This window comes from Chelmon rostratus, chromosome 11, assembly GCF_017976325.1.
Source record: "Chelmon rostratus isolate fCheRos1 chromosome 11, fCheRos1.pri, whole genome shotgun sequence".
NCBI lineage: Eukaryota > Metazoa > Chordata > Actinopteri > Chaetodontiformes > Chaetodontidae > Chelmon > Chelmon rostratus.
The window spans coordinates 275,747-297,399 of NC_055668.1; the positions used below are offsets into that span (position 1 = coordinate 275,747).

Below are 21,653 nucleotides of genomic sequence, written 5' to 3' on the forward strand. Positions count from 1 at the left end.
AGCTACTATTCAACAGCACCACAGACTACATGCTCCAAAATGATCAGAGAGTTGAAGCAAAATTTTCTTTTACAGTTTCAGCAGAAAGTGAACATTCTAATCTTCATTAAACGGGGATTTCTTGCAGAACTGTTTTATTTGAGTGCAACGAATCGAACCAATAATGTATATTTATGGGTTAAATTACTCTAAAGACGTATATTGCTCACATATGCAAATCTGTTTTGTGATAAATATAAGAAATAATAAACAAACGCATTTGTTATGTCAATTGCTACCTACTGCTCACAAATCATTAAACGTTGTATTGACACCAACTTATTGCACCGCACATCTGTAAGGCTTAAACAACACACGCGAGGTTTGATGGGACTTCACTGTGGCCTGTGAGGTTTCGGGGTTATAGATCAGTTATTTGAGGTAAGAGAAGAAGTATGTCAACATGACCAATGACATTCCTTCAATCTCTCTAGGACAACGGAGGTTACACTATCTTCTTTTGGACTTTGGTCAGTGAAAACAAACACTAGATAAATAATTTTGTGGGTTAAATTTTAAACCCTCCCTCCGTATGCTACGTTTGGTTGAGTCCAGAGTTCCAACAGATCCAAGATGGCGGACTGAGCAAAGACATGCAGAAGTTCACTTTTAATTCTAAACCCTGAGGCCTGTTATCCTTTCTTTCGCTTGTCGGATTGATATATGTTGAGAAGGTGTGCTGGTAAGTCCGAAATCAGTCACTGCTTCCATATTCTGTGACACTGTCTTAAAGTTGAAACTAATTTTCTCTGCGGAGTTCGGTGAGTACTTGTCGTTGTCTCAGTAGCTATCGTTAGCAGTAACGTTAACGTTACACCAGGTCTCAGTTATTTCAGTGGTTACAGGGCTGAGGTTTGTACTGGGAACCTTTATGAATGGCTGGAGAACATACACCAGCACTACAGAGGAAATTGAATATGAAGAGGTTTGTTTGTAGGTGCAGGTTAGAGTAACACCACGAGCCACTGAAAGCTAACGTTAGCCATGCTAACATTCGCGACAGTCTAGTGAGACTGTTGCATTACAGACCTAGCTAGCTATTAGCATGCTAGCTGGAATCCACGATGAGCTGTTGACTATAGAAATAAAGTGAACGTTATCCCGTAATTATTTCTTGCTGCCTTTCTTTTCTTCTTTGTCTTGTTTATGTAATGATACTTTCGAATGGTGACACCGACATGAAAGTGCTGTGATTATGCGTAATTTCATTTATTGTGGGGCACAATACTTCGTCAGTGAATGCTAAATCTGAGGTAGTGTTATGGTATCTGACGTTTCTCAGATTGGGATCTGTGTCAGACCTACCGGGCAACAGATTAGTTGTTATGGCCACTGGTTGCCATGTTATCGTTTTATAACCGCTGTAGCTGAAATGTCATCGAGCTCGATTGTCTGTCTTCGGTTTTAAGACTGAAGTGTCGTTATCTACTGCAGAATCTAAGCAACGACTGAAGCCAGCGGTTGTTGTTGCCTGTGCATAGATTATCTTGTAAAGTGACTTATTGGTAGAGGCTTTGACAAAATTTCTTTGGAGATATGTTTCAGTTATATTACTGATGACAGTTTTTTTTTCTCCTGTTGTAAATAACACAATTAGCAGCAATTAATAATGTAATAGATTTGTGTAAGGGACATCCGTAGGCTAACTATGAATGATGTGCGAGTTTAGATTTTGTAATTTGTAATGGTTGTATACCTGGCCAGATTCTTTTCAATGTTTTCCTAACTTTTGATCAATTATTGCCTGAATTAAATGAGAATTTTGTTGTTTTTGCTTTTCATGCTTGTTAAAATGACAACATGAAAGTCTGTGCATTGTTTCTTATCTGGGCCAAACAAGATGTGGATTGTTTTTATATTGCATTCCAAACTGAGGTTAATACTCAATTCTAGTGATGATTTTTGTCTTTACCCTGCTCAACCAGGGTTAAAATCCTAAATCCTAATAAATTTCGGCAATCAAAACATTGTCCTACTGTTTTCATTCTATTAAAAATGCAAGGGAGCATAATATATTAAGAAGGAACAATTAATTTAAAAAAACAGATGTTTATTGGGTCCAAATAGGAATGAAAAGGCCTATGTGTGTTACGGCTAGCAACAAATATTCAAAATTCAAATTTATATTTTAATTGTAAAAAAAAATCCATGCATTTGATTGTGAAAATTAATATTTGCATGTGGGGGGGCACCATGGCGATGGCTGCATTGACAGTGCTGCATGGTGCACAGGAGTAAAAAAAAAACAGTTTCTATTGTCCAGTTTTTGTTTTTGTTTTTTACTGGGAAATCTGTTGCAGTCGGACATATTTGTCTCTCCATGTCGATCCTGTGAAAATAATTCTTGAATTACAAATGAAAACATTAATCTGCCTCCATGTGCTCTTTCCACCCGGTCTTTCTTGCTCCTCCCTGGAATTGGTGAATTAGTTTGAACCAATGAGGTTTTGGTGAGTTTTGTTTAGTTTTATTGTGTTTTAATGAAGTGTGTTTTATGAATGATGATGAAATTACAGTTTTTGTCAATGGAGTATGGTGGCTTTGTTGAGAGCTATAGAGAGCTATTTCTGGTTGACCAAATGTGTGTAGGAATCCTTTCCATAATGTCATCAGATACTTATAATAGGGATGTTACGATACCAATAAGTCTCAGTATGATAATACCTCTATTAAGGCCACAATGCGATATTTATTGTGATACTAAAAAAAAGAAAAGAAAAATGTCTTTAGAAATGCCCCTTATTACAAAATTGGTTTGTATGGCACTTTGTAGTCATATAAAATATGTTTTTACTGAAAGTGCTTCTGCTTTTCCTCTTTCATAAAATAAAATATAAGTAGCCAGCCATGACCTAAGCATTTGCAAAAAAAAAAAAACTGGCATTAATCGTCTTTGGCAATGAATGATTGAACCATGTACAATTTCAAAACAAAAACAATGCCGTAGTCAATAGCAATCCTTTTTTGAAATAATTAAAAGAGCTGTTCCATCAGGTGACGACGTCCATGATCAGTAAATGAACTGGCAGGTTCAACCGTCTGTTTGGTGGTCAGCTCAGGTGTGGTAGAGGAACTGCGGTGAAAAAATGCTGCTACACGCCTCACTCAACCAAGCGGGTGGTTTCATTCCGACTCGGTTGCTATTTTCCTTTCCAACTGCTATTACATGCTGCCATAATACCCAAATTTCCCTGACTGGGGATAAATAAAGTTTTATCTTATCTTATCTTATCTCATCTCCACATTTCCTCAAATATAGGCCACTTTCCTTCTCACCTGTCTGTACACATTTTAACTTGGGGGTTACAAAACATCCAATCAAACTCTCTTTAAGACCTGAACTAGTGGAAGTAGACTGTACAGTGCACAGATTATCGCTCCAATTTTAGTCTGGTCCCATTTCTTAATGTTTCTTAATAGATTGAATACTTAAGTCTTTAATAGTCTGCTTAACCATTTGGTAAAGTTACACATCTTAAAAACCGGTGGGTATGTGATTTTTTAAAATTCTTGTTATTAGTGGCCCAATAACATAAAAAATACAAAAAGATATTTTTTACATTGCTTTTTTCTTGAAGCGGACATTAAATTTAAAAAACAAATGGTTTGATCGAGGCCACTGTGCTCATTGGGACCTTCAAAGCAGCAGAATTTTTTTTGTTCCATTCCCCAGATTTGTGCCTTTAGACAATCCTGTCTTGGAGGTCTACAGACATTTCCTTCAGCTTCATGCTTAATTTTTGCTCTGACATGCGCTTTCAAGTGTGGGACCTTATATAGACAGTTGTGTGCCTTTCCAAATCATGTCCAATCAACTGAATTTACCACAGGTGGACTCCAATTAAGCTGTAGGAACATCTCAAGGATGATCAGTGGAAACAGGATGCACATGAGCTCAATTTTGAGCTTCATGGCAAAGGCTGTGAATACTGATGTACATGTGATTTCTTAGTTTTTGTTTTTTAATATAAAATAATTTGCTAACATTCCATAAACACTTTTTTTGCGTTGTCATAATGGGGTACTGTGTGTAGAATTTTAGGGAAAAAAATTAATTAAATAATTTTTAAATAAGTCTGTAACGTAACCACGTGTGGAAAAAGTGAAGCGCTGTGAATACTTTCTGAATGCACTTTACCTACATGTACGGGTTAGTCTAACTGTTAGGAATCACAGGACAACTAGACTAAAACAACCACCGCGTCCTGAATTGATGAAGTGTGTTGCTGTTACATCCTCGTCGGGGACACATCAGGACGAATTAGCATTTACACAACAAAAGATATGTGGTTGCATGTGTTCCACACCAACTCAGTAAGTGGTTTGAATGATCGAATCACACGTTTTGACTTTACTTTTGCATGTTTCTTTTTTCAAAGCATTATCAAACTGAAAATTAAGAAAAACTGTAGTCAAAATTAGGGATGCACAATTAACGTTTTTTAAAACTGATACCGATAACTTTCAGCTCCTGTTCCGACACCGATGAACAATAACACACACATATACCTCAGATCATGACATCAATAGTATAAACAAAACCAAAACAGTTTTGACTCTTCAAATGAAGGTATTTATTTTTTCCAATGAAAAACTATTGGCAAGCCTCTCAAACATTTTCTTTAAGATATCAAACAAACTATTTGATATCTCACATCAATTTAAATAGAGTGCATTACTTACTGATAAAAAAAATAAAGGCCCCTTGAACTGATGCAAATACATGCATCAGGATTACAAACTGAAAAAGTGCATTTCAGTGTGTACAAGATAGATATACATAGGAGGAAATTAATGCACTGACATAAGTTAGATTCAAACATTTCTCTGTAAACAAACTGAAAAAGTGAACTGTCTTCTTCGGAAATTAACTACCCTGTGCCGCATGCTGTATTCAAGGTGTAACGTACATTCTCCCCTTCCCTCTTTTGCTATTCGTTCTTTCGGCCTATTTAAGTTCATGTTTCTATTTTATGTGTAACATGTAGAAATACACTGCGAATATTAATTCAAGTCAGCAACTACCAAAATTAAGTTAACAAGTTGTTTTCTGGAATGAGGGGGGTATTGCTTTTTCCCAGTGAGAAAAGAGTTTTTCTTATTATGCCAACGTCACTTGAATGCAGCATTCACTGCAGGCCATTCGGGTTTCATAGTGGGAGCGAGGCACTGCCGTGCTGACAAAAATATAAATGTTATCGGGGCTATTCGTCATGATATCGGACTTATTGGAATGACGTCTTAATTTCCTGTTATCGGCCCGATAATTATCATGCACCTCTACTTTTGTTTTGGTTCTTACAATCAACAAGAGAGAAATGAGCATTTGTTGATTGAAATGTTACCTTCCATATCTCCGTGTTACCGGAGTCAGCACTTGAGTTTTAACACCAAGTTAAAAAATTGGTTTGTTTTCTGTACCCCTTCTTCCCACACATGGTATGTGTTTGCATTTTTTCAGTACTGTATTCCTTTAAAAAGTCATCAAATATTTTAATGGTATTTAATACCTACTCATCATCCCCCTGTGTAACATTGGCTCCACAGACCTCTCATTCCCAAGGAAAAACTGTTAGCATAGTATAAATGCACCCATTTATTCCTGCAGCCCCTTGTCGTTATTTCTCTTCAGTTGTCCCAGCCATGAAGGAAATGTTTCCTAAAGCCCTTTGTCTCCATTGTAACCATAGCCCTAACCATAGCTTCCTTTTGCATTTTCAGACATTCCCGGCAATGTTCGGTTGAAGGACTCAAGACAGTGGAGGGAAAGCCAGTCCAAGCAAGTCAGTACACTTTATACATTTTTGCTCTCAGGAGTGACTTTTGCATACTGCATGTAAGCTTATCATACCACAGTCAATAATACTAGAATTTCAATAAGGCTGCCACAAACGATTATTTTCATTGTTGATTAATTTGCCAGGTAATCTATTTGTTTTTTGGTCTATAAAATGTCAGAAATTTGTGAAAAAAGTTGATCAGTGTTTCCCAAAGCCTGAGATTAGGGAGTGCTGAAGTGCATGACCACATAAACAGTCCCTCCCAGTAGGTCAAAGCTTATTCCACAATTTAAATGCAAGTAATCTTTTAAGTGTACCTTAAGTAATGATTGAAGGAGGAAAAATATAAGAAGGGCAAGCAGTCAGGGAGAAGAGAGTAGACCTATAAAATAGCGACTGAGAGGCCATAGCTGAGGAACAGCTATGGTGGATGCTGGCAAAATACAGAGCTAGCAGCAGTGGACGTGGAAAAAAACAATAATTTTGGTAAAATTAGTGACAATTTGGAAAAGGAATCAGCTAAAAAAGACGGGAAATTCAACAAAATCAAAGTTTTAACCAATCTTAAAACTACAACTGACACTGATCTGATAGCCAACATTGAAGAGTGGACTGCAGGCTTCAAAACAGATGCTGAATCAGTCACTACAAGCATGCAGCGTGTGCATTTATGGCACCACAGAGCGAACTAAGGGAAACGACATCAAACAATATTTTGAAAATTTTATTTGCTGGAAGGGTTTAAAACTAAATAACTGGGAGTCATAGGCACAGATGTGGAGTGTTGGAGATTTAAGGTTCTAACTGAAGCCACAAAGACCACACAGGAACAAAGTTGCACTCAATTCTCAGTGTATTTTCCATTGCAGGAATTGGGAATTTATGACAACTGGATGAGTGCCAATGGTTCTATATAGACAGAAAAGAGAATTACAATATCTTGTCTAATGTAAAATATAAACAGAAATAACCTTCAAGCAATAAATTGTTAAATGTAAGATTTTAATTTTAGATTAAAAGAAGATTTAGTCAAACTTCAAATTAACTTCACAATAAACAAGTAAAATCAAATCATCAACCATTTAACTTATTAGCTTAATCAATAAATATAATCCTAATCAATAAATGAAACTTGACTTACATTGAAATAATTCCAAAAGACACACAGCGCATCATCAAACAACTTCCAGCTGCATTTGTTTGAGGACAAAGAGAGGCAGTCCCACCCATCCATGCCTGTACTTACAGGGGGAGGCAGTGATTGACACGTTAATTGTCTGCCCTTTAAACCAACTTGTGGAGCAGAGGGGACATGAACTCTGTAGTTTTCGGAATAAAACTTGTAGTTTCTAACAAGGAGAATCCTTTGGGGAAACCACCACAACAAGACAAGCAACAAGTCTTTTTTTGACAGTGGGCCCATGACTGACAGGCCAATTTATTTATTTATTTTTTATTAAACCTTTATTTTACCAGGAAAATTGGCCCATTGAGATTAAATAGGAGGATTTGAAGAAGAGGGGGTTCCCAGCCAACAGTGAGAAGCTTGCTGAGTCTGGGATCCCGGAGAAAGTACATAGGACAGCCTGACAGTGAACAGCGAATATAGCCAGCCGGCAGACTCACCAGGAGTAGATTCAGGAGAAGCTGCAGGATTTTCACCAGCCAAGATAGTGGCAAGGGGAGTGGGAGCTAGCAGACTGTCCCTAAACACACCACAGACAGAACAGTCAACATAATGCACCTGCAAAACTCTTAACGGTTCCCTGGTCTTCTTTCTGGTTATTCTCTGGTTATATTTCTATTGTTTGATTATTTTTTCATTTGTTCTCAACTAGCTGTATACCTATGTATGCACTGGCTACACTCATTGCACAAATGCACACACTCAGACTGCTGCCCCATATACAGCCAAACAGAAACACACACAATGCTCTCTCCCCTCCCTCTTGTTCTTTTACCTTTCTTTGCTTTTCTTTTTTGCTTACAGTGTTTCACCTCTGTATTATGTCTGTGCAGTTATGTGTCATTGTATTGTATTTGCTTAACCAAAAAAATGTTGTATTGTCTTATTGACAATACACGCACACACTCACACACCCACAGGTCAACTCTAACAGATGCTCACTCACACTAACATATCAGAGACACTCAACTTTATAACATGGAATGTGTGCAGCTTTCTTTCTTTCACTAAAAGGACAAAAAGCCTAAATCACCTTATTAACCTTAAAGTAGACAAACGTTTGCTGCAAGAGACTTATTTATCGCAGTCAGAAATGTATTACCTCAAATCTTAACAATTTGATCAAGTATTCTCTGTAATTTACAACAATAGACAAAGAGGTGTCTCTATTTTAGTAAGCAAAAGAATCCCCCTAATTCACCACTCTACAACTGCAGATTCCAAAGGTCAATATGATTACTACATCCATCTATGACAAACATTCACAATTGCCAACCTATATGGTCCCAACAATGCCGATCCATCTTTCTTTCACACATTTTTCTCTACTTTACAAGAACCAACAAATATGATAATTGGTGGGGACTTTACTGCAGTAATTAATTCCACAATCGATTGGTCAAAAACAGCTGTTAATTTAAGAAACTGGCACTCTACCTAACTATTAAAATGATATTTGAGAGACTTTGGTCTTGGCAACAGTTGGAGAATGGGTAACTCCTCACCTAGACAATATTCTTATTCCTCCACATTCCATTTCATCATTCTCCTTATTACACCTGTTTTTGATCAGTAATAAACAGGGAACCAAGGTATTTGAGACCATTATACATCCAGTCATTATGAGTCACCATATACCATATATCCTTCACCTTGACCTCACCTCAACACTGAATCCACAACCACTCATTCTCCCTGCTAACACTTCAATACCTTCTTTATACAGAGAAAGTGCACATCCTTTATGGAACTGAATGACTCCCCATAAATTTCACCATAAATACTGTGGGAAACAGGTAAGGCGGTGATTAGAGGCCAAATAATAGCATAGTTAACTAACAAGAAAACCCACAAGAAATAGATGCAACTTTATTTTACAGTAATTTATATTCTTCAAACATTGACCCTCACCCATTAGAGAGACAATCATTCCTTAACAATCTGGATCTAATTTAATCAATCTAATATGAGTACATCAGTTCTGTTCAAACCTAACAAAGATCCATATCAACCTTCCAGCTACCACCCTCTGTCACAGGTAAACACTCACTGAAAAATCATTACAAAAGCCATCGCCGTCAGATTCGAAACAATCATTTCCACCTTAAAACACCCAGATCAGGCAGGTATTATCAAGAACAGACTTCAGCTTCAGATAATATGAAGACCATTTAATCTTATCAACATGACAAAACAAACTTAAATCAGGACAAGTATTGTATCATTAGATGCAGAAAAAACATTCAACCAAGTTAATTAGACTTTATTAAACACGTTACACAAATTTGGCTGTGGGATATCATTCATCCATTTGATAAGGACACTCTACACCTTTTCCAAAGCCATAGCCACCACAATCAGAATCACATTAAAGAGTTCACACCTCTCTGGGGCACAAGGCAAGGATACCCACTCTCTTTCTCCTTGTTTGCCATCATCGTAGAGCCATTTGCTGCAGCTATGCATCATAACAATGCCATCAAAGCAGTTCACACCACAAACCTCCAACATAAAATTAGCCTCTATGCAGATGATATTTTCTTGTACTTGCAAGATCCCTTCAAAAGAAGAAACCTTTTTTTCTCATTAACACAAATTTGGTTTACAGGCAGCATCAATAAAAATAGCAAAAATTGCAAAGGCAATGGAAAATATAAAATACAAAATAACTGACTATGTATTACGGACAATTCATACAAACACCATAGAAAAATATACAGTGCAGCCGTAAAGTATTCACAGCCCTTCACTTTTCCACATTTTGTTATTATACAGCCTTATTCCAAAATGAAATAAATTCATTTTTCCCTCAAAATTCTACGCACGTCCCATTTTGTCAACTTGGAAAAAAGTGTTTTTTAAAATGATAAAATCTATTACAAATAAAAAACTAAGAAATCACATGGACGTAAGTATTCACAGCCTTTGCTCAATACTTTGTTGATGCACCTTTGGCAACAATTACAGCCTCAAGTCTTTTTGAATATGATGCCACTAGCTTGGGACACCTATCTTTGGGCAGTTTCGCCCATTCTTCTTAGCAGCACCTCTCAAGTTCTATCAGGTTGGATAAGAAGCGTCGTTGCACAGCCATTTTCAGATCTCTACAGAGATGTTCAATCGGATTCAAGTCTGGGCTCTGGCTGGGCCACTCAAGGACATTCACAGAGTTGTCCTGGAGCCACTCCTTTTATATCTTGGCTGTGTGCTGAGGGTCATTGTCTTGCCGAAAGTTGAACCGTCGCCCCAGTCCTCTATCCTGACTAGTCTCCCACTTCCTGCCGCTGAAAAACATCCCCCCAGCACGCTGCTGCCACCACCATGCTTCACTGTAGGGATGGTTTTGGCCTGGTGATGAGCAGTGCCTGGTTTCCTCCATGTCAAAGAGTTCAATCTTTGTCTCATCAGACCAGAGAATGTTGTTTCTCATGGTCTGAGAGTTCTTCAGGTGCATTTTGGCAAAGTCCAGGTGGGCTGGCATGTGATTTGCATTAAGGAGTGGCTTCTGTCTGACCACTCTACCATAGAGTGGCCAGACAAAAGGACACAGAGGAAAGCTGTAGCTCGGACAGGGTGACCATGGGGTTCTTGTACACCTCCCAGACTAGGGCCCTTCTCCCCCAGTCAGTCAGTTTAGACGGCCGGCCCGCTCTAGGAAGAATCCAGATGGTTCAGAACTTCTTCCATTTACAGATGATGGAGGCCACTGTGCTCATTGGGACCTTCAAAGCAGCAGAAATTTTTCTGCAATTTCCCCAGATTTGTGCCTTTAGACAATTCTATCTTGCAGGTCTACAGACAACTCCTTTGGCTTTATGCTTGGTTTTTGCTCTGACATGCACTGTCAAGTGTGGGACCTTATATAGACTTGTGTGCCCTTCCAAGTCATGTCAAATCAACTGAATTTACCACAGGTGGACTCCAATTAAGCTGGAGGAGGAACAGTGGAAACAGGATGCACCTGAGGTATCTCTGTCTTTTTCTGCCCTTTCAATGGACAGTCTGGTGCATTGTACAGCACTTTGGTCTCCATGTACAAAAAATAACTTTTGCTAAGCCTTCATACAATGTAACCTCTATTTGTAGAGGAGTTCTACAACCTTAAAGCATGAATGACCACTTAAAAATATGCAACCCTGTTTCAAAAAAAGTTGGGATACCGTGTGAAGTTTAAATACAGAACGTAAAAAACAGAATGTAATGATTTGCAAAGCACTGAAACCCAATATTTCATTGAAAATAGCTCAAGGACAAGGTATCAAATATTGAAGCTAAGAAATTTCAACAATTGCTGTAACTTTGAAAGTAGAATGTGTTCCCATTCCCATTCTTGCTTGATGTATGATTTCTGCTCAACAGTTTGGGGTCTCCTTTGTTGTATTTTACATTTCATAATGCAGCAAATATTTTCATTGGGTGACAAGTCGGGACTATGGGCAAGCCATTTTACCACATAGACCCTTTTACTAAGAACCATGCTGTTGTGTGCAGAATGTGGTTTTGCATTGTCTTGCTGAAATAAGCAAGGCCTTCCCTGAAAAAGATGTCTATTTGGCAGCATATGTTGCTCCAAAACATGTATATATCGTTCAGCATTAGCACTCGTAATTAAACTGCTAATAAAATGTCAACATGTCTGGGGATAAAGATGAACCTGTGACCTTTGCTTGGACACAATGTTCCTTTTAGCTCCATTAGTGACGGGGCAAGACAAATAAAAAAACAGAATGTTCTTCTTTCCTTCCAACATTGTCCTATTATGGGGAATAACATACAGAGGCATTTAAATCTCAGATGTTGAAATAATCTTTTAGGCCTCAAAATGAGTTATAGAAACTTTCCCTGCCTAACAGCATTACCAAATGATGATTAATTATTTAAAGGACTTCCCAATCCAAGTTTTAAGTTTATTTATTTATGATTAGTGTTCAGTGCCAAGCTGCATAGTGGAAGTACAATATGAATATGAAATTTAACATGAATGTTAACGCCATATGTCAGAACAAGGTTTAGAGTGTGGTTAAAACAGTGAATAGGTCCGTGTACACTCTGATGGAAGCCAAGCAAGTCTAATAATGAGATAATACTAGGGCTATCATTATCAACATCGCTTCGACGGAGTTTGGAAAGCGTATGAGGATTCCTTTAACAAATATCCAGCTGCTTATTAGCTCAAATGCAGCATCTCAAGCAGCTGGACCACTAAAAACTGCAAAAAGTTGCCAATGACCAGCATGACAGCAACACCCAGACTGAAAAAATTGGCTAGGCACACAGGGACAAACAAGCAGGCTCTAGATAGAGAGCAACAGCTCTAGCAGCTGAAGACGACTAGCTATGCAGAAAATGAATGGAATCCTCTTTAGAACTCAAGTATGTAAGGGACAAAACCTTGCTTGTCTTCATTTCAAGTTTAAGTCTGAACTTATTGTCCAGTTGAGGGAACACCATTTTACAGTGTCTTTTCTCTCTTTCTCCGCCCTCTCCTCTTTCTTTATCTCTTCTTCAGGGGTCTTCCAGATTTGTATCGGAAGGTTTTGAGATCTACAGTGTTCTCCAGGTGAGACTTACAGATCTTTCAAAAATCTACTATGTATATATATTTATATCTATCTATCTATCTATATATACCTCTATTCTGTATATCGTCCAAGGATTGTGATTCATCAGTTTAGTTCTTTATCCAGAGGGAGAATCATTCTCTTTGTATTTATGGTACAGTATTTCTTTCACAGAAAACATTCTCAAAATGCAATCATAACCTCTCACTGAGCAGCAAACATGCCAATTATATAGAACAGCTAAGAGAACTGAATATTGATTGAAAACACACTTCTTCCCTCTTGTCCTTTTGTACCCCCTACATTTCGTCCTTCACTTCTCTTCTTTATTACCCTTTTCTGTCCTCCTCCTCTAGGTGTCTTTTTCTGGGATGTCCAGGCTAGGTGGCCTGAAGGGGTCCAGCCCCGAAGCACAGGCCACCGGCACAGACACACTACACAAGCATCTACAGATGGACACATCCACATGTCAAGATACCTGCACAGCTGCTTGAAAGAGAGAACTGACCAAGCTGCAAGCAGGCTGAACTTTGGACCTGATATTCAGGATCCAACTGGTCTGCAGAGAGAGATCATCTTTGTTGGTGTCTTCCAACTTCATTTCTCTCTCTTCAATTCCCACATATTTGACATTCCATCCATCAAATAATCAGCTATCCTTCACTCTGTCCCTCTTTCCATTCAGTCACCAGACAGTGTTTTTTTGTGCTGCTGAGCTAGAAGTGAAGAGCAGGTAATGGATGATGCTGGCCATGGTGACCTAGTCTAAATGGCTATTCCTCAGCACAGCTCAGTGCCAGTATCTACTGCTCAATCTTCCACCTCCACTCCCTCCTCTTCTCACTCCTACTCCACCTATCTGCTCTCCTTCCCTGTTCACCACTGTTGCTTGCTGCCCAGTCCTGCCTCTCCCCTCCAACACCATGGTAGGTGCAGGTTTGGGTGTGTGGAAACTAATGAGAGGTGTCCGCCAGCTGGAGCTTCACCGCCTCATCCTGGCACTTATCATATTCTGCTTGCTGTCCATGGCCTTCCTAGCTTACTATGTCTCCAACAGCCCCAAAATCAAGGAGGCACCCCCTTTACCTTTCAGTGACTGTGGTGGAGGAGGGGGGATATCACCTGGAGCAAGTACTGGAACTGCTGGAGGAGGTCCAGGTGTCCAGAGAGCACCACTTTTCCTTCCCTCACGTCAGGGCCGACTACGACAGGTGAAGGCAGTGGATAATTCCAGGACGCAGCCCGTAGTTCTGGTGTTTGTAGAGAGCATCTACTCCCAACTGGGCCAGGAGATTGTAGCCATATTAGAGTCTAGCCGCTTCCACTACCGGACAGAGATTGCGCCTGGTAAAGGTGACATGCCCACATTGACGGAGCATAACCGTGGACGCTACACACTGATCATCTATGAAAATGTGCTGAAATATGTCAATCTGGATGCATGGAACCGTGACTTGCTGGACAAGTACTGTGCTGAGTACGGAGTAGGTGTCATTGGCTTCTTCAAAGCTAATGAAAACTCTCTTCTCAGCGCACAGCTCAAAGGTTTCCCCCTCTTTCTTCACTCACACCTGGGACTCAGGGATTACCGCATCAACCCCAGTGCTCCTCTACTCTACATCACCAAGCCCAACCAGGTTGAGCAGGGCTCTTTACCAGGGGATGACTGGACCATTTTCCAGTCCAACCACTCTACCTATGAACCAGTGCTTCTGGCCAGCACCAAGTCCTCTGAGGTACTGGCACATTTTGGAGCCAGCCCCCTGCGAGCCCTCCACGCCACAGTGGTCCAGGACTTGGGGCTTCACGATGGCATTCAAAGAGTTCTTTTTGGGAATAATCTCAACTACTGGCTTCACAAGCTAGTGTTTGTAGATGCCATTGCGTATCTGACAGGAAAGAGACTGTGTTTGTCCTTGGACCGCCACATCCTGGTGGATGTGGATGATATATTTGTTGGCAAAGAGGGAACCCGTATGAAGGTGTCAGATGTCGAGGTGGGTGAGACTTGTCATCCGCAGTCACACAAGAGACCACAAATGATCAGATATTAACTTAAGTTGCCTCTCACATTGCCTAGTGGCTGATTGACACTGACATGCATTTGTATTCATAACAAGAGGGGCCCAGATTGCATGCCAAGGAAGTTCTTGGGCCACACACTGAAAGGTGATCAATTAGCATTTTTTGTACATGTTTTTGTATACAAATGTGCACTGACTATTGTTGAGCAGTTCATATGACATATGAATATTACTGACACCCTTAAAGCATCATCAATATTTTTGTAAATAAAATGTATTTGGTAAAAGGCAAGGAATATGAGAGCATGAAAAAGGTTATAGTGATGAACTTACAGCACCGAACAGAAGACAGCCACAGTCATACCCCATTTACATCTGATATTGAAATAGACTCTATATCCGGATATGCTGTCTTGATAATAAAACTTTCGATCTTGCACTTGTGCTTACATTTGGCATTTTTAATGAGTTGTCCTTGTCCACATTGAGATCGGATCTCTGTCCTCCAGAGCAAGCGTGTGAGTAATTAGAGTTTTGTTGAGTAAGTTGTTGAGTAAGAGGAGACTTTATAAACTTTTTCGACAAATTCTTATGTATTTATCCCCTCTTATAAATGTAACCTAAGTTAAGTAAATTAAGTTATTCCTTTCTTTGTACACAAAATATTCTTCTGTTGCGTTGCAGTACTGGCATGTAAGCTATTCTTTGGATAAATTATGCCTTCTTAACAGCAGATCAACTGCAGAGATGAATGCAATGCAATCTATTGCACACTGACTGTAATTTTTCACACAGTTCTGTTGAATAATGCATCTTTTGGTGCTTTGGCTGCACAGAACAGACGTATAATCGTATAATGTCTCATTCAGCCTTCTTGCTTACTCGCTTTCTAAATTTGCGCCAGGGGTTATTTTATACTGTATTTTAGCTAAGAACGTATGGACACAGATTTAATTTCAGATGTAAATGGGGTGTTAGAGACTAGCTGGTGAGCAGCTGAACAGCCAGATATTTCTTGGTAGAGACTGAAAACAAAGCTAAACGAGGATGAATGAAGAATGATGAATATTGGTCTAAAATTGACTCCATAACTGCTCATCAAGGGAATAATAACTTCATCAAGTGAGTAATAACTTCATCAAGTTCAACTTGATGATCTGTGAGTTGATCTTGAATTTTTCGCAATGTAACTTGTAAGCACATGGCACTTTTCTGGGCCTATAGTGAAAAACAACTGGTATGGCCCCCTGTGTGTGGAGAGTAGGGTGGGGAACAAAATTGTCTCCCTATGTACACCATTTATGCAACAGCACATTACTTTGCGCAAAATACCCCTGAGCCACAGTTACCATGTCCCCTGCAGTAGACGCCACCCAGAGGGATCAGACTTGAGTTTCTGAACTAGCTCACTTTGAGAGATAGACTTAAGAGGCACAGGTATTACTATAGGTTATACTTCAGCTTTTGCCTGCTAAGCAGCATTGTCTTTTCCGTGACATACGTTGACTTATTACACAAGCAGGCAACAACTCAACCTCAGGTTCAGACTCCACTGTTTTTTCCACCTCTGACTTTGAGGGAGCAGTAGAGGAACATGAATGACCCCATTAGGTGGCAGAACATCAGCCCAAATGATCTATCACCAGGCCATTAATAAGAATTATATCAACCCTTTACACAGGCCAATGCCAACTAGCTTCATTTAATGCACTGGTACTGTATAATAGTCATACCCATACCCCACATCAAAATGGAATCTCCAGTGTTTGTATCTCTGTCTGTACCAGTTTCCCCATGTGACACAACAGGTTTAGCTGTGGCCAGTGGAATAGTATTCATCAACACTGCCAAAGTCAGACCATACTGAACAGCCACTAATTTATGTAAGTAATTCTAAGTAATAGTATCTGGCAGTTTTTATTTGCTTAAGTGCAACTAAATCACATAGTACTCGAAAGCCATTAGCTCAAGACGGAGAACACCAGCCATGAAACTTATTCCAACTAATTTCCAATTGATTATTTTGTATGATAGAGTTGTGTTCCAATTAAAGCATTACCGACTCCTTTTGCTGTTCAAACGTTAAAGCCTCAGGGGTAACTGCTGGAGAATCAGACAGAATCTTATCTTCCACCAGTTGACTTTTCAGAAATTATAGAACATTTATCAGTCATCTTGATACCAAATTGCTCAGCAATCTTTAATAACTGGTCCCTTGTACACTGACCTAATAACTCCACTGAACGAGTCTGAATACAATCCTCCGCAACAGAGCCCATATTCAAAGCCACCTGCCTATATCCAAGTAAAAAAACAATCAACAGTGCAACCCAAAACACAAACAAAACTGGATTTACCAAACCTACTTCACCAAATACTACCGAACTCAGCCCTAGTCTTCGAACTGTTAATTATGCGGGGCACTTACACACGCTAAATCGGTGGGGTGATAATGCAACTGGTTAAACCAGCAAAACCTAAATTGACATATCCACCCTACTTACTGTATACACCACCTTAGCCACGTGCTACATAGGAATGGGGAAAAACAAAGGAGAAACATACACAATGGTGGTCAAATAGTCTTTTTTGCTTACAAGGGTTTCTAATTGAATGAAATGACCCGAAAGTATCAAAGTGGAGCTTTGATCAAAAGAGCTGTTAAGGAAAGGTGCTTCAATGCTCCCTTTGTTATCTCCTTTAGCATAGGATATAGAAGACCATCCATTACAAAAGAACAGGAGATAATGCCGTCCCACAAGAAGTAATGCATGAGAACCACAAGGAAATGAAGAGGGAGAGACAGCACTTGGATGTGGGCTAGAGATCTGACCCCGACCAGCATCCTCAGTCTGCAGTGTAGTTCAAACACTTAAACGGATAAATCACAGAATTGTAGCGCAACGTTAGATTTCATGATCAAAGAAAGTTTTTATATCACATAGACACTGTCCATATTCTCATGCTCCCTCTCTCTCACTCTCTTGCTCTCTCTGCTGCAAGTCTGCATCACAGTTTTTTGAAACTATATTATACTATACTATATACTATACTACTATACTATAAAAACTGTGGCGATTGTTTTAAACTTGCCACCTGAATTAAGACACTGCTATTGTGTCTTCATCAGAAAAAGCTTCATAGCCGCCCTCGTTCGATTCACATTCACAGGGGCGTATGGACATAAGTGTATGGCTTTTATACATACATATATATATATATATATATATATATATATATATATATATACACACACACATTTCAACCTTTAGAATATTGACAATTACTGCATAGGTTGGGTTTTGCCAGGGAAGTTCATACTGATCTCTAGAAAAAAACGGAAAATTAAAACATGTTCTTACAGGTTAACTGAAGGTACCATTATCAGTTGTATTAATATGAAGTTCTGGTATATCGGTTTATTTTCAACCATCCCTATAAAATTGTTACTACATTTGACTTCGGCCTTGTTGGATCATCAAGGTTAACCAACAATGGTTCATCATCAAATAAAAAATAAAATAGTGTCATTGAGTAAGTGTTAACGTGGGGTGTATTTTATTTTATTTTTTTATTCTTTCACAGGCGTTGCTCAACACACAAAACAAGCTGAGAGCACTGGTCCCTAATTTTACCTTCAACTTGGGATTTTCTGGAAAGTTCTATCACACAGGTATGGAACATCTGACATTATTGTATCAAGCTTTCTGTTTGAAACATTATGATACACTTACGGAACTTTGCCTTTTGCATTTGTAGAGGAAATTTAAAAAAAAAGCAGCACTATTATTGTGAATGAGGGATGGTATTTCTGCCTTCACCTTTCATACAACAATCTTTTGCAATTTGCAATGTTCTGACTGAAAGAATAAGTGTTTTATTTATCATTATTATTATTATAGTTTTTAACTTTTATTTATCTGGGAAATGTTTAAGTTTTAGTCTTAGTGGAACTGATAACAATCCATGTATAATTGTGACCAATGCTGATTCCGATACATCATCTTTGGGAATCTGCCGGTGCTGAGTACCAGTCTGACAGCAGGTCTATCTTTTTCACAGATTTAAAACCTTTAACCTTACACATAGACAGTGTTTTATTTGAATCAGGCCACATTACTTGTGTCTGAACTGTTTGTGTGTGCATGCATGTTTTCAGGAACTGATGAGGAAGATCGGGGAGATGACATGCTGCTGCAACACAGGATGGACTTCTGGTGGTTTCCTCACATGTGGAGCCACATGCAACCCCACCTCTTTCACAACGTCAGTGTGTTGGCTGAGCAGATGAGGCTCAACAAAATCTTTGCTCAGGTCAGCAGCACTAATGCCCTGTACATTGCCAGCATCAGTGTGTAGTTGTATAATTTTTGTACAGCAAGTTGGAAAGTGACTATGTAGCTATCTGGCTTCATGGTCAATAAAATAGCTTGTCGCAAGAGGATTTGTGTGCATTGTTACAAAAACACCACCTGCTTTGCTAGTGTAAGAACTATAGGGGGAGGTGTGTATCTGCTCCCTTGCCAAACTTTTTCTTTCCTTCTTGCTTGTCCCCCCTCTTAAACATCCTGTTCTTTCCTGACACCTGCCTCTCTCCAGGAACATGGCATCCCAACAGATATGGGCTATGCAGTGGCTCCACACCATTCAGGGGTTTACCCAGTTCACAGTCAGCTCTATGAGGCCTGGAAGTCTGTGTGGGGCATCAAGGTGACCAGCACAGAGGAATACCCCCATCTGAGGCCAGCTCGTTACCGCAGAGGCTTCATCCACAATGGGATCCAGGTCTGTCCACTGTCCTTGTCCTAGTAAAATGGTAATGGACTGCATTTATATAGCACATTTCTAGTCTACTTTGACCACTTAAAACGCTTTACAACACATGGTACATTCACGCACAATCTCACACACCGATGACACTGCATTGGGACCAATTTGTGGTTCGGTGTCTTCCCCAAGGACACTTCAACATGCAGACTGAGTGAGAAAACTGACCTGTATTTTTACCGATAAATGCAGATGTTTTATGGGACAAAGACCTGTCGTAGCTGCCAGAGGACAGAAATGGAGCAGGTAGTGAGCAGGCCAGATATGATTTTTACTTGCCTTTCTGTCACACTGAGGTAAAACAAAAATACAGTGTGCCCTCTCCAGTCTTTTCCAACGAGCACTGTATAAGAGAGTCATGAATATAGCAAGAGAAGCATTTTGAGTCCCGAGTTACGCATCTTGCGAATACTATGTGGATCAAAGCTAAATGCTTCACTGCTGTTTGGTCATAAACCTACACTTTTATTTGTGAAAGACACTTAATTGGATTTTGTTTGAAGAAGGTGCTTACACTTCATTTAAAGTGAAAGGTAACAGATTGCACAGGTCTGATATGTATTTTTATGATGATTAGTATTGTTTTTATACATACCTTCAGCAGCAAAGTAAGCACAAACCCTCCTGTGCTCCAATACGTCAAGCTATTGAAATGTCCTGTTTTAAGATAAGATGAGACAGACTTTTTTATACCCCAACCGGGGAAATCTGGCTATTACAAGCAGCAGGTAATGGCAGTTGAAAAAAAAAAACAGCAACAGAAATAGAGAAATACAAAATGTAAAAAAAAGGCTGACTACAGTGAGGCAAAAAAGTATTTAGTCAACCACCAATTGTGCAAGTTCTCCCACTTAAAAAGATGAGAGGCCTGTCATTTTCATCATAGGTATACCTCAACTATGACAGACAAAATGAGGGGAAAAAATCCAGAAAATCACATCAAACCCTTTTCTGTAAGTCTTCACAAGGTTTTCACACACTGTTGCTGGTATTTTGGCCCATTCCTCCATGCAGATCTCCTCTAGAGCAGTGATGCTTTGGGGCTGTCGCTGGGCAACACAGACTTTGAACTCCCTCCAAAGATTTTCTACGGGGTTGAGATCTGCAGACTGGCTAAGCCACTCCAGGACCTTGAAATGCTTCTTACGAAGCCACTCCTTCGTTGCCCAGGGGGTGTGTTTGGGATCACTGTCATGCTGAAAGACCCAGCAACGTTTCATCTTTAATGCCCTTGCTGATGGAAGGAGGTTTTCACTCAAAATCTCACGATACATGGCCCCATTCATTCCATTCATGAATGGGGTGGATGGTCCCTTTGCGGAAAAACAGCCCCAAGTATGATGTTTCCACCCCCATGCTTCACAGTAGGTATGGTGGTCTATGGATGCAGCTCAGCATTCTTTCTCCTCCAAACACGACAAGTTCAGTTTTTACCAAACAGTTGTGTTTTGGTTTCATCTATGACATTCTCCCAATCCTCTTCTGAATCATCCAAATACTCTCGCAAACTTCAGACAGGCCTGGACGTGTACTGGCTTTAGCAGGGGGGCACGTCTGGCACTGCAGGGTTTGAGTCCCTGGTTGCGTAGTGTGTTACTGATGGTAGCCTTTGTCCCACTTTACTTTGGTCCCAGCTCTCTGCAGGTCATTCACTAGGTCCACCCGTGTGGTTCTGGGATTTTCGCTCACCGTTCTTGTCATCATTTTGACCCCACGGGGTGAGATCTTGCATGGAGCCCCAGATCGAGAGAGATTATCAGTGGTCTTGTATGTCTTCCATTTTCTAATAATTGCTCCCAAAGTTGATTTCTTCACACCAAGCTGCTTACCTATTGCAGACTCAGTCTTCCCAGCCTGGTGCAGGTCTACAATTTTGTTTCTGGTGTCCTTTGACAGCTCTTTGGTCTTGGCCATAGTGGAGTTTGGAGTGTGACTGTTTGAGGTTGTGGACAGAAATTACAAGCCTCTCTCATCTTTTTAAGTGGGAGAACTTGCACAATTGGTGGCTGACTAAATACTTTTTGCCCCACTGTATATACAGCCATCCTCAAAATTATTCATAACCTTGCTAATTCTTGTGATTTTTTTAAATTTAGTGATGAAATATTACATTTTTTTAAGTTTGTGTATCAGTTATATGTGAACAACAATTGAACGAATGACAGCAATATAACATTTAAGAAAATATTCATTTCAGGGGTATTTTATTGATGGATTCCCAAAAAATGCCATGTTC

The 21,653-nt window shown here is 39.6% G+C and overlaps 1 protein-coding gene across 2 annotated transcripts in view; it reads left to right on the forward strand.

Annotated features, from left to right (window-relative positions):
- Nucleotides 1-496: 496 nt before the first annotated feature.
- Nucleotides 497-21,653, forward strand: part of ndst2a (N-deacetylase/N-sulfotransferase (heparan glucosaminyl) 2a) — a 31,767-nt gene continuing 10,610 nt past the window's right edge. The window contains exons 1-7 of one of the 2 annotated variants that reach the window (XM_041947490.1): nt 497-721; nt 5,761-5,822; nt 12,515-12,565; nt 12,923-14,563; nt 18,176-18,263; nt 18,750-18,904; nt 19,190-19,375. In XM_041947490.1, the coding sequence (XP_041803424.1) occupies nt 13,490-14,563; nt 18,176-18,263; nt 18,750-18,904; nt 19,190-19,375 (1,503 nt within the window). In that variant the 5' untranslated portion in view covers nt 497-721; nt 5,761-5,822; nt 12,515-12,565; nt 12,923-13,489. The remainder of the gene's footprint in view (nt 722-5,760; nt 5,823-12,514; nt 12,566-12,922; nt 14,564-18,175; nt 18,264-18,749; nt 18,905-19,189; nt 19,376-21,653) is intronic. The other variant, XM_041947491.1, reaches the window with a different exon arrangement.